The sequence below is a fragment of the Nomascus leucogenys genome, chromosome X (assembly GCF_006542625.1).
Source record: "Nomascus leucogenys isolate Asia chromosome X, Asia_NLE_v1, whole genome shotgun sequence".
NCBI lineage: Eukaryota > Metazoa > Chordata > Mammalia > Primates > Hylobatidae > Nomascus > Nomascus leucogenys.
This window is the reverse complement of record NC_044406.1, coordinates 135,673,887-135,687,608: the sequence shown is the minus strand read 5'-3', so window position 1 is coordinate 135,687,608 and position 13,722 is coordinate 135,673,887. Positions and strand designations below refer to the sequence as shown.

The 13,722-nt window shown below is 49.3% G+C and overlaps 1 protein-coding gene across 6 annotated transcripts in view; it reads right to left on the bottom strand.

The window, feature by feature from the left end:
• Positions 1 to 9,175: 9,175 nt before the first annotated feature.
• The window catches only part of MAMLD1 (mastermind like domain containing 1), a 142,299-nt gene continuing 137,752 nt past the window's right edge, over positions 9,176 to 13,722 (bottom strand). For 5 of the 6 annotated variants that reach the window (XM_030807050.1, XM_030807052.1, XM_030807051.1 and 2 more), the window contains 2 exons: positions 13,374 to 13,458; positions 9,176 to 11,406 (listed from right to left, as the gene is read on the bottom strand). In XM_030807050.1, coding sequence (XP_030662910.1) covers positions 10,280 to 11,406; positions 13,374 to 13,458 — 1,212 coding nt within the window. In that variant the 3' untranslated portion in view covers positions 9,176 to 10,279. The remainder of the gene's footprint in view (positions 11,407 to 13,373; positions 13,459 to 13,722) is intronic. The other variant, XM_030807056.1, reaches the window with a different exon arrangement.

Here is a 13,722-nt window from a genome sequence, read left to right as displayed (position 1 = left end):
AAAATGGAAAGATGACTGGTGTGGAGCAGAAGATTTACCTTATTGCAATTGTGTGTCACCTAACGATACGATGTAAAATCACTAACATCCATTTCCACATCCCTTTGCCCCAACGATCTTCTGCTTCATACTCATAATACTGGGTCTCATCTCATTATTGAGTTTATGATCTGAAGATACACATGTGATGTGCCAAAGAATGGTCAATCCATGAAATGGAAAAAAGCACATTAAAATCCAAGAGGCATCCGAGCTCTGTAGATAACTTTAAATTGTAGATAACATGGAAGGGAGAAAGACAGATCTGAGGAGAGAAAAAGCTTCAATTTCAGAAACCTAGAAGCTTTCCCCATAGTGATCCTAAGATTGCTAGTGGAAAGTTTTGGTACTGGCACTGATATTGACTCAAATCTGCTGCCAGTAAGATTCCTTGACATAATTCTGCATCTTGTTGCTCCTTGCTGATTCTTCATCATTTTCAGTTCCTGGGAAGCTATTTTTGCAATGCGATATGGACACCCCTACCTGTATCCAGTCTCATCTCCATCTTATGAGCAAGACAAACCTTTAACTCCAAATCTCAGGCCCCCTCAGAGTTTCTCTTTTGGGGAGAAACAGCAAGTCCCATTTCTGCTGCCTTTTTCGTTGGGTCTTTTCTAAGTCCTGCTGTTGAAATAGCTCTTCTAGTACAGGGAAACCGTAGTTAGTTAGTAGTAGGCTGATGGTCAGTTTACTGAAGCCCTTAACTGGCATTCCTGAGGAGGAAGGATGAGAGGGTGGTTTCCTCACTCTAAGGTTCAAAGAACAATTCATAAAATGATGATATTCAAAATTAAATATCAATTTATTCTGATAATATAAATGCTGAGTAAGGATTCAAAGTAACAATGTTTCATCTAATGGCCTCTTTTGTTGGGTTTTATCTTCCCTGTCCTGCTCTGGGGACAGAGTTTCTGTTGATGGGTCAAGTTACTGAGGCCCTCTCTCAGCATTTCTGAGGAGGACGAATGAGGAGGTGTGGCGTTTTCCTGAAAGTTTTCTTTTGAGGGTATCTGGGAATGTTCAGGAGCCAAGATTGGGTTAAGCTTCCGTGGTACATCAGTGGAGACCCAGTCACAGCCTGAGACTCCTTTTGGATCTTTAGATGTGAACAGGAAGGTTGATGTGGTTTGGCTTTGTGTCCCCACCCAAATCGCATGTCGAATTGTAATTCCTGATATTGTAGGAGGGACCTGGTGGGAAGTGACTGGAATATGGGGGCAGATTTCTCCCTTGCTGTTCTCAAGATAGTGAGTTCTCACGAGATCTGGTTGTTTGAAAGTGTGTAGCACTGGGCCGGGCGTGGTGGCTCATGCCTATAATCCCAGCACTTTGGGAGGCCGAGGCAGGCGGATCACCTGAGGTCAGGGGTTTGAAACCAGCCTGGCCAACGTGGCAAAACCCCGTCTCTACTAAAAATACAAAATTAGCCGGGCATGGTGGCGCACGCCTATAATCCTAGCTACTCGGTAGGCTGAGGCAGGAGAATCACTTGAACCCGGGAGGCAGAGGTTGCAGTGAGCCGAGATCGGGGGCCATTGCACTCCAGCCTGAGCAGCAAGAGCGAGACTCCGTCTCAAAAAAAAAAAAAAAAAGAAAGAAAGTGTATAGCATTTCCCCCTTTGCTCTCTCTCTCCTACTCCACCATCATAAGACGTGCTTGCTTCCCCTTCACCTTCCACCATGATCGTAAGTTTTCTGAGGCCTCCCAGCCATGCTTCCTGTACAGCCTGTGGAATACTGTGAGTCAATTAAACCTTTTTTCTTCATAAATTACCCAGTCTCAGGTAGTTCTTTATAGCAATGTGAGAACAGACTCATACACAGGTGATGCTTGAGGCTCTCAAATTGGTACAGGTTGGCCTGGAAAGAATTCCAGCCTAGTTTGGGGAGTGGAAACCAGACTTCCAACACGTGGTAAGTCCTGCATGCTTTTTAACAGCTGCATAATACTCCATTGAATGGCATTAACCAGTCCCTGTTTCGGACATGGGAATTTTCTAATTTTTGGCTAGGTCAAACAATGCTGTAATCCACAACTTTGTGCATGCATCTTTGAAAGCCCATGCAAGTCTTCTCTATAACATATTTTTATCATGTCAAAAGCCAAACCAGTTTACCTCAATCCTGGAGCTTAAACTTATACTGCAATTATACAGGCAGTAGGAAAAAATAGATTCTCTTCGAGGTTAGGACCCAGGGCAGGTGTATTATCAAAAGCTCCACAGGTGACTCTGAGGCACAACCACCAAAGTTGTAGCTGTCCCAAGAATTACCAGACTGCCCCTACAACAGTTACATGTGTTTGCCCTCCAGATCAACAGCGAAGGGGAGGGAGGGCCTGTGTTCTCATGCTTCATCTACATTGACTATTATCAGTTGTTCCTTTGGGGACTAATCTGATAGAAATGACATGGCGGGGCATCATTGGTCTTACTGGCATTCTTCTCATTATGAGGGAGGTTTAAGGTCCTCTATGTGTTTGTTGGCAATTTGCATTTCTTCTGTTAAGTGACGGTTCATGTCATTTGTTCATTTCCTTCTTATTGGGTGATTTATCTTTTTCTTATTGTTCTGAAAGAGCTCTGCCTCCGTTTCTTATGTAGTACATACAAATGAGTAAATGTTTCTTGAGGTAATTTAACTAAGAAGATAAAAATGGAAACAATTTTAAACAGAACAATTTTGAAAATATGAAAAATACAGGGTTAATTCAGGTGAGCAAAACAGCTGAACAACGGGTTGAGTCAGTTTCTGCAAAATGTTGTCAGAATAGGTGAAATATTCTGTTTGGTTGTTTTATTTCATTTATTTATCTACCTATCCCTCTATCCATTCACAAGTAGCTGTTGAATTCTCCCCATGGTTTCATGCTAAGTTATACTGGCTTCAGAAAAGTGGTTGTAGGAAAATTAAATGCCATCCCTCTTTCTTCTCCCAAATACAAACTGTCTCTGGCTGTTTTCTTCCACCTCAAATTGCTGGATTTGTACTTGAAAAGTACCTCTGTATTTAAAAATTATCTTCCCCCAATATTTTATTACGAAAATCTCCAAATATTTAGAGATGGGGTTTCACCATGTTGGCCGGGATGGTCTCGAACTCCTCACCTCAGGTGATCTGCCCGCTTTGGCCTCACAAAGTACTGGGATTACAGGCGTGAGCCACCGTGCCCGGCCTATGGTTCCATTCTTTGTGTACATGTGTACTCAGTGTTTAGCTTCCACTTGTAAGTGAAAACATGCAGTATTTGGTTTTCCGAAATTCTTGTCTTCATCTTTTTGTAGACGATCCACTACTTTTATTTTTAAATATTAGGAACAATGGCCTCTGTGTGTCATGCATTGCAATGTTTTTTCTCTGATTTTGCTGTTCATCTTGTAACTTGTATGGTGTTTTTCTGTGTGCAAGCTTTTTACTTTATGTGGGCAATTTTATTCTTTTCTTTTATGGTTTCTGAGTTTCATGTCGTGATTGGAGAAGCTTGATCTACCCTGATACTATAAAAATATCCACCTTGGCTTTTTTTTGTTTTTTAGATGGATTTTCACTCTTGTTGCCCAGGCTGGTGGAGTGCAATGGCGTGATCTCGGCTCACCGCAACCTCTGCCTCCCAGGTTCAAGTGATTCTCCTGCCTCAGCCTCCTGAGTAGTGGGGATTACAGTCATGCGCCACCACGCTCAGCTAATTTTGTATTTTTAGTAGAGACAGGATTTCACCATGTTGGTCAGGCTGGTCTTGAAGTCCCCACCTCAGGTGATCTGTCTACCTCGGCCTCCCAAAGTGCTGGGATTACAGGCATGACTCACCGCACCTGGCCCACGTTGTTTTCTGATAGTGTTTTCACGTGTTATTTTTTTCTATCTTACTCTTTGAATCATCTAAATGTATCTTAATGTCAGGAGTGAGGTAGAGGACCTAGTTGTTTGGTTTAAATGACTAGCCAGTTTTCCCAACACCAGGTGTTGAACATCCCTCTCTGATGTGAGATGCTGCCTTTCTCACAGTCTCAATCCTCGTGTGCACTTCTATTTGTTTTCCTTCCACTTTATTCACATCTTTTTCAGTATCCACAACCATATTGTTTTAAATAGCTTCATGATATGTTTTAATATTTGGTAGCGCTAGAACCCTTTCTTGGTTCTTTTTCTTTTCTTTTCTTTTCTTCTTCTCCTCCTCCTCCTCCTTTTCCTCCTCCTTCTCCTCCTCCTTCTTTCTCCTCCTTCTCCTTCTTCTTTCTTTTTAGAAATTTCCTGGCTATTCTTGTTTTGTAGTCTTCCAGATAAATAACTTTGAATCACTTTGTCATGTTCCAGAAAATAATACTGCCAGAATTTTTATTGTGATCACGAAGTTTTACAGATTCATCTGGGGGAAAAAACCCATCTTCCCAGAATACGGAAGGGGTGAGGGAAAGACAAACATCAAGGACAAGTCCCAGGTTCTGGACTTGGAGACCAAGAGGATTTGGGGCATCCGGGAGCAGGGCAGGGAAGTGTGATGGCTGCCTTTCACTGAGTAGGAGGCTGCCCAGACTTGGGGGGAACTACGGAAAGTTTGGTTCAGACTTTCTGAGTTGGAGATGTCTATGCGCAGTCCACAGGGAGAAGCCCTGGAGGTAGAGGCCCTCTTTACTGCCTCCCTCATTCATTCTGAGGTCCATTCTCCACATGGACACTGAAGTGACCCAAGGCTTCCCTTGTTGGATCAGGATAGTCTCCAGGGCCCTGGGTGGTCTGGGCGTGCCCACCTCCCCATCCCCTCTCCTGCCTGCCCTTCTCTTGCTCACTGGACCCCACCCACCAGCCTCCTTCTATTCCTCCTGCCATTTGCACTTGCTGTTCCGTCTCTGCTTGGAACATCCTAGCTCTTTGCATGGCTTGCTCCTTCCCATCTTTTAATCTAAGCTCAAATATCACTCCTTCAGATACGTCTTTCCCAAACATCCTAGCTAAAGAGAACTGCTCCCCACTTCCCACAAGCCCTACCAAACTGGGACTCTCCTTCCTGCTTTCTTTCTCTCTGCCCCTTCTGTGTTTTTTTCCATAGACCTTAACACAACTTGTTACTGTTTTATTTGTTGGTGTGTTTACATCATTTGTCCCCCTGTGATGGTTAGTTTTATGTGTCAACTTGGCCAGGCTATAGTGGCTGTTCGTCAATCAAACACTGATCTGTGTGTAGCTGTGAAGGGATTTTGTAGCTGTGATTAATCAGTTGACTTTAAGTAAGGAAGATTATCCTGGAGAATGTGGGGGAAGGGGCAGACCTCAGCCAATCAGTTGAAAGGCCTTAAGAACAAAGCTGAGATTTCCCCGAGGAAGAAGAAATTCTGCCTGTGGACTGCAGCATCAGCTCCTGCTTGAGAGGTTCCAGGCTGCCCTTCCTGACAGCCTGTCCTATGGATTTTGGACTTGCCTTGCCAGGTTTTTCCTCTTCATTGACCCCCCAAAACCATATATATCTCCTGCTGGTTTGTTTCTCTGGTATAATCCTGAGGGATGAACACTCCTCCCTCCCAGTTCACTCCGGGAGAGGTTGGGGATCACGTCTGTCTATTTCCCCATGCCTGGCACATGCATGTTTATTGAATCACTGAACAACCACGCATTAGGAAGCCAGTCATATGTGCTTCTTCAGAACCTCATGTCCGTTGCCAGACCCCCCTGGCTTTTGTGGCTGGAGGACAAGTGGGAGATAGTAGCTTACCCACAGACCTTGGCCCTGGGGTCCCCAGGGGCCTGAGCCTGCTGTAAGAGGGGAGGGAGCCCCTGAGGTCTCACACACCTCCCTGGGGATCTGGCACTTTCCCCTGGGGTTGGCCTCAGAGCTGGGTGGGGGGCAGATTATGGAGTGGGTTGTAGAGGGAGCACATTCCCCCCTAGCAATCATGGTTTTTCTGCGCGTCTCATAGGGAGGCCTTCAGGCCTCCATCTTCAGCTCTTCAGGAGCCACAGGCAGCTGAGTGCCTTCTGCACCACAGTCTTCTCAGGGACAAGCTTGCAGTAAGAAAGAGGGGCCCGTGAGGGACCCCAGAGAAGGCTGTTGTCAAAGCAGGATGAGAGTGAACTCTTCCATGGGGGACAACCAGCAGTCTCCAAGCTCTTTTGTCCTGTCTTCAAGGGGTCTGGAGAGCTTCAGCCCAACGTGAGACCCAGTCCAGCAGCATTTCCCTGCGAAGTGAAAGTTAGGACCCCGACTAGATACACCACGCTGACCTCAGCCGGAATGTCAAGATGCTCAGGCGCTGAGATGCTGGGATGCTAAGGTGCTAAGGTGCTGGGGTGCTGGGGTGCTAGGATGCTGAGGTTTTGTGATACTGGGTCACTGAGATGCTGGGATATTGGGGTGCTGAAGTGCTGGGGTACTGGGGTGTTGCCATGCTGAAATGCTGGGGTGTTGGGATGCTGAGGTGCTGGGTTGCTGGGATGCTGGGATAGTCCTTGGATGCTGTGGTGCTGAGAAGCTGGGCTGCTGGGCTGCTGGGGTGTTGGGATGCTGGGATCTTGGGATGCTGGAGTGCTGGGGTGCTGGAATACTGTGGTACTGGCGTGCTGGAGTGTTGAGATGCTAGGGCACTGGGATGCTAAGGCGCTGAGACGCTGCAGTGCTGGGGTGTTGGGATGCCGAGGTGTTGGGATGCTGAAGTGCTGGGGTGTTGGGATGCTGGGATGCTGGAACACTATGGTGCTGGGGTGCTGGAGTGTTCAGATTAGTGGTGGGATGCTTAAGTGCTGGGGTACTGGGTGTTGGGATGCCTAGGTGCTGGGGTACTGAGATGCTGGAGTACTAGTGTGCTAGGATGCTGAAGTGCTGGGGTCCTGAGATGCTGCAGTGCTAGGGTGTTGAGATGCTGGGCTGCTGGGGTGTTGGGGTGCTGGGATGCTGGAGTGCTGAGATGTTGGGACAATGGGGTGCTGGAATACTGTGGTGCTGGGGTGCTGGGGTATTGAGATGCTAGGGTACTGGGATTCTGAAGTGCTGAGATCCTGGGGTGCTGGGGTATTGAGATGCTAGGGTACTGGGATGCTGAAGTGCTGAGATCCTGGAGTGCTGGGCTGCTGGGCCACAGGCTCTTGAACCCATTCGTCTGCCCAGGGGAAGAAACCAGAAGATAAAGAGCTAATGAAGGAGCCTTGGTTGAGAGGGAGGAAGTAATGGAAGGAGCAACATCTTGTAGAGGAGCAGGAGAGAATGGACCTCAGGTTGGGAGAGAGGGCCAGGCTACAGGCTAGAGAGGCAGAAGGATTCCAGCAGAGTGTGGGCTCCAGGAGCCAAGGGGAAACAGGTTTCTGGGAGGAGAGAGTCCAGTACTGCCGAAGTGGCAAGTCCGCTGAGGACCAGGAAGCTTCATTTGGCTTTATGACCAGGAGGAATTTGGAACTCTGACTAGAGTACTTAGGGGGAAGGAGGCAAGACTGGAGCCAGATTGCTCTGGGTTGAGGGGTGAGTGGGAGGTGAAGCAGGGCACTGTCACTCCTTTGAAGGGTGGCAGAGAGCTGGAATTGGTGCTGGATGGGCTGTGGGGTGACAGGGTCATGTGGAAAGCCCCTGGGGGGCACCTGGAAAAGGAGAGGCTGACAGTACAGTGAGAGGACAGCTAAGGGAAAGCAGACTGGCAGAACACGCACTGCCAGGAGGAACGAGGCTAGGGTCAGGACTGCCAGGGGCAGTGAGGCCAGCCTGGGGTCGGGTGGCAGGACGCGTCCAGGAAGCTGGTCTGCACTGCAGCCCACACTGGCTCAGCCTTGAGGTTCCCTGTGTGGTTGGGGTAGGAAGTTGAACCCTCTGGGAATGGAAGATGGAACCAGCTCTGCGAGCCAAGCTCAGCTTTTATCTGTGGGTCTCTGAGGGCTGGCAGAGCTGAGTGGGGACAACTGTGATCCATGAGGCTGTCAGGTTGAGGTGGCCCCTCCGGGAGGGCTTCCTTTTCCCAGCGGGTAGGTTCTAAGCAGCAGTGGCTGGGCGGGTGGGTCCAACACAGAGCCAGAGAAGGGTGAGTGGGCCTCCTGGCACCCCACCCCTGCTGCCCCTGAGCTCAGTGACAGAGGGGGACAGCACAGCTGAGCCCAAGTGCTTTGGTGTGGCCCTGAGGGAAAGCTGCAGCCTGCCTGGGGCCTGGCATGGATGGGACACTTGAGGCACAGGGACAATAGTGGGAGCTGCAGTGAGGCTGGCTCCTGGCGAGGCTTCCTGAGGAGTGCTGCCTGAGACGGGCAGGGAGAACAGAGACAAAGTTGGTGACAGGGAATGAAGGCTAAATGAAGGACTTTACCCAGACCTATGAGGATATCTCTCTCAGCAGGAAGCAGGAGGGGACTGTGTGAGGACTGGCCAAGAGCTGGAGGGTTGGGACAATGACTCTTTCTACAACCCCTCTGTCCCATCTCTGGCCCCTGGGCTGGGGAGGTCTGCTTCCACCACCATTGGTCGATCGTTGTCCCTTGTCACAGCCATTGAGAATTTTGGCAGGGAGCATGTTCTTAGAGCATTCTTAGGCTCTGTGGGACAAAACGGCTCTGCCTCAGAGCACATGCCTTTCTCAGCTCCTGAAAGCCACTGATCAAATTGGAACATTTTGTACCTTAGGGATGAGGATATCAACTCTCCCAGCCACCTAGAGGGATAAATGTGATGATGCATTCAATTGTGACTACCTCTGATCCCAACTGTTGCTTCAGCTGCTCTCCTATAGCAGATGGTGGGAGGCGTGCATCCCAATAGCTACCTCCCCACTTTTGGGGAGATGTGGTTCCATCCATGAAACCCGGGTACCCGCCTACCAGGTCCTGGCCTATCAGGTGGCAGGGTCTGGTCAAAGAAGGACATGTGTGGTCTTCAGCAAGGGAGACAGGACGGTGGTGCAGAGAGTCTAGACCCTCAGGGCAAGTCTCCCCCACCCCTGCTCCCGGGGCAGTTGTCTTTGTGGCCTCCCATCGCCCTGTTTCATCCTCTATAAAATGAAGGGCTGAGCCCCAAATAACAGGCTTCTTTGCCGTGATGCAAAACTACTGAATCTTTCTTTCTGACACACAAGGCATCGAGCAGCCTCTGAAAGAACCAAAGCCACCAGCAGGCTTCCTGACGTGGGTTTGGAGGTACTGAATACTCCCTTGAAAAATAAAAACATAGAGGCACTTTTCTCCTGGCTGTTTATTACAGAACGAAGAAAAAACACACTGGCTCGAAACAGACGCCAGATTTCAAATGTAGAGGCGAAATACGAGGTGGCAATTAAAATGTGATTACACAAAGTCTGGACACTGAGAAAAGTTTACAGGACAGTGGGTGTGGGTTTTCTATAACAGACACTTAAATATACATGACGATAATTGCAGATAGAAACCATCAAAGACAAACCCCAAATCAACTATTAATGTTTACAGATGTGCCCCCCCAAACCACAGAGCCTTACATCAAAACAAATACTGAAAGGCTTTAAACCAGGCACAGCTCGCCTTCACCCCACGAGGGTGCACACAAACTGGGCTTTTTCTCTCGGTCTGAATGGTAAAGGGAGGAGGATACTCTAGCTCCTCAAGGTGGATTGCTGAGACAGTGCTCGGCTCACACGCTCTCTCTGCGCCTCTCCCAGATCTGGAGAACTCTCTCAGCCTCCTGGTAGAGTGTCTCTGTGGGGCACTTAACGATAAAACGGCTTCTGCTGTAAATGCTCATTAGGAAAGAGCTAGCGGAGACTGAAAGGTTTGCGAAAGAGATCAAGAATCACACAAGGCAATAGGATTTTTAGTGAACATAGAAATAAATGGCCAAGTGGTTTTCTATTTGGCATTTGTCAACTTGCACAACAACTCTTGGTCACATCCACATTGCTCATTGCATTAAAACCATAAGCGACTCAGCCACCTAGCTTAACAAGGTATCACTGGAGCAAACAACACAGTCTGCGTATTTGTAACATTGTATAATAAACACGAAACAATGCATAGTAAACACAAGTCTACTGAAACAAAAGCCGCCGCTTTATTTACAAAGTCACAAAATGAAGTATAAATACTTCTGTCATTAATGTTTAGGAAAACCATTTACAAAATTTTCAAATATGTACACGTAGCTTGAAAAATCACCAGCTTTCCATTTTGTCACAGGTAGAGAGAGGGATAAGCATGGGCTGACGACACCACTCAAATTGTAACGGGAGACAACTGCGGGTATGGATTGACACCACTTCCTAGAGTGATGTCACCATGGGGGTTTCTGTGGGCATCCCGCTCAGATTTAAAGTGCCCCAGCATCCTGGGTGACTTGTCCAGCATTCTGGGCTGTGGCATTTTGAGCAGCAGCATGCTGTTCCAAAATGTCATCGATCAGCCTCAAGTTGCACACCCAGTCTTCATCTGGGCTCACACAGGAGCCTTTCAAGAGAGCTTCAGTGAAATCTACCTCATTGCAGCCAGGTGACGAAATCAGATCATTTAGTGGGGGTTGGGGCTGGCGCAAAAAGTCGGCAGGTGGCAGCTCAGGGGGAATACCCGTTCTGTCGAACGGACCTGGGAACTGGCTGGCGGCAACGGCAGAAGCAGCAGCAGCGGTGGCAGCAGCAGCCACATAGCTTGGTGGCTCGATGGCCTGTATGGGGCTCAGGGGACTAAAGCTGGCCATACCCTGCTGGAGGAACTTGGTGGTGTTCGCTACAGGCACCGGGCCCCGCACCGGGCTCTGCCTGAGGCTCTGGCTGCCCAGCAGGCTGAAGCTGGGGTTGTTGGCCAGAGCGGCACTCACCTTCTGGCCAGGCCTGCCTTCAGAGGCCATCTGATTGGGAGGCGCAAGTGCCCGCTGCGATGGGAACGCTGGGGCCACCAGGGGCACTCTCACAGGCGCCTTGGCAAAGACGGAGTTGCTATGAAAATGCTGCTGAACGCTATTATCCACTTGGCTGAGGGGTGCTTTCCCCGAAACTGCTGTGGTCACAGCTGCTGCCGCCGTGACCCATGCAGCATTGTTGAACGCAGTGGGCATTCTTGGCACACTAGGCTGTCTGAGCTGGTGGGGACTCAAGGACTGGGTGCCCAGGGAGCTGGGACAGAACCCAGGCAGGGGCACTTCTGGTGGGGTGGCCTTGGGACTCTGTGTATGCTGGCAGACAGGGCCAAGACTGCCCAGGGGAGTCTGGCCTGAGTGTGAGAGGATGGGGAACTGGGGGCTGGAGGTGAAAATTCCTTGCCGCTTCCCCAGAGTTGGTGAGATCACTCCCATGCCCTCGCAGCTCTGGTGCCTGGTAAGTGGGATCATTCCTGGACTCTGATTGTTCTGAAGGAGCCCAGTTCTGGGTGGCATCAAGTGCTTGCTAGATGGGGGGCTTGCCTTGATCCGGCTACACTTGGAGGTGACTTGTTCTTGGACGGCTACGTACAGAAAGAGAGAAGTGGGGATGAGTTCCAAAGGCATCCTCGACTCGGGCTGTGGCCACCGGAGGGGAGCTCCCGGCCCAGCACGGACTTCTCATCTCCCGCCCTTGGCTCTCTACTGAGCTCCCCCCTGCTCCCCAATTCCTCACAATTCCCCTCATTTCTCTGCCCTCAGCCTGGACTGCAGTTCTTCTGGGAAGCTGCCCCAACTCCCTAGGTCTGTGCTCACCAAGAGCAGATCACACTGGACTGAAATGCCAGCTGATTTGTCTCTTCAAGAAAACTGGAAGCTCCCGGAGGCCAGGGTCCATGTCCGCCTTTACACTCAGTGCTCTGTATGCAGGGCCTGGCACTGCCCACCCTTTGACAGGTGGTGCATATTTTGTAGAAGGAAGGAAGGGGCCAGGTGGGGTGGGGTGGGCTGGGCTGGTGGCGGGAGCTAGCTCAGCCTCTTAGATTCTCTACCTGATGGATGTGACCTGGGACAGCAAGTGAGTGTGGTGAGGGAGTGCAGACGGTGCTTTCTTCCCCTCTGTTCTCCTCATAGCCTAGATGGCCTCTGAGCCCAGATGTGGGGCTCAGACAACATTTGTTCAACTGAACTGTAATGGGTTTCCTTTCTGAAGGCTGAAATCTGGGAGCTGGGATTCCGGACTCCCTGAGTTCTGAAGAGCCTGGGGACGGAGAGACACGGAGCAGAAGATGGAAGGTAGAGTCCCAGGTGCCTAAGATGGGGAATGCATCTCCCCTCATTGTCATGAGAGTCCACTCTAGCTGATATCTACTGTGGCCAATATCTACAGGTACTTTTTTGGAGTGGACACTAAGTCATGTAGCAGTCATATGGTTAACCCAAGGTCAAGTACGGGAGACGGTGCAGTCAGGGCACAAGCCCAGTGTGTCTGACCCACCCAAGAGTCCATGTTCGTGTCTACAAAAATGATTTTTTCTCTTGTAATGGTGCCTAGGTTCTTTTATTATCATGGCATGTGTATGTTTTTCAACTAGGTTACAATGTAGCCTTATAAGGTTAACCTCCTGGAGGCCACCAGCCTTCCTGAAACTTGTCTGTGCTGTCCCTGCAACTGGAGTGTGCCTGATGTGGCACTCCAGCCTGGACAAGTGGGACACAGACTCCGCTGGTATTAGGCCCAAAGAGGTCTTCCATAAGACCAGAAGAGCAATGGTGTAGGGGTGTCATGGGCTACAATAAAGATGCTGACCTCCTGTCTGAGGGCAAGCAGCCTCATCTGACCCTCAGACAAATGCTGAGTGTTCCCAAGACTACCCTTGGCCTGGTCCAATCTCATCCCACTGGTGCATAAGGGTTGCTGAACTCATGACTTCTTGGCTAGCCTGCAAGCTCCATGGAGTGGGAACTACATCAGGCTTTTTGCTAACTGCTGTATCCTAGGTCAATAAATGGTGATCACATTTATAGCTGCCACGGTAGGGTGGGGACACCTGCTATCTATCTGTGGAGGCTCTGGGAGCCCCTGACACAAACTTTCTGAAGCAGAGCCTCCCCAACCCCTTTTCCATTCCCTATACCTGACAGATGGCCCAGGAACCCATTAGAAATGGAAGGTCACTGCAGCAGTGTGTGAATGTGTGTGTGGGAGAAGGGCAGGATCAGAGTCCTGGGGGTGTGGCAGCCCCCAAGTGATTCTAATCCAGATCCTAGGCGGTGTTTCCCTGTCCCATTGAAATAGCTGCTTTAAGGGGCCTGACTCAGGGAAATCAGTCTCTTGAATTAAATGGTGATTTTGGAGTCATTTAGACCAGGCCTTCGATTGGGATCCTGCTCTTAGAGTTGGATGAATTATTTAACTGATTTTCAGATCTCCTCTCTCTCAATGCTTTCAGAAACACAGTAACTGCTTACTCTGAAATGAATTCTCACCCCACTTCCACATATGCACCCCTTGCCCACCCCTTTGGGAACACTGGCCTTAACTGCTTACCTTGAAATGGACTCATCTGTTGGGAGATATATGCATTCTGCCGTTCAGGGGTCATTGCCATAAGACCTGATCTCTGTTCCTCTTGCTAAACAGAAGATGAAAAAGACAAATTAGATTACAGCTACCAATAAATAATTAGCCTTAGGATCGCTGCGTGGGGACCTAGGACTTGGCGTTGGTGCAGCAGAAAGCATGAATGAACACACCAACATACACTCGCATGCATGCCCCACCCTCTCGAGCAAAATTCCACAGGTATAAATCAAGTAAGATTCTGCACCTGGGTTAAAAACACCAACTGCAACAGCATAGAATGGGGCAGGAGAGACAGAACTTAATAGCAAGAGCA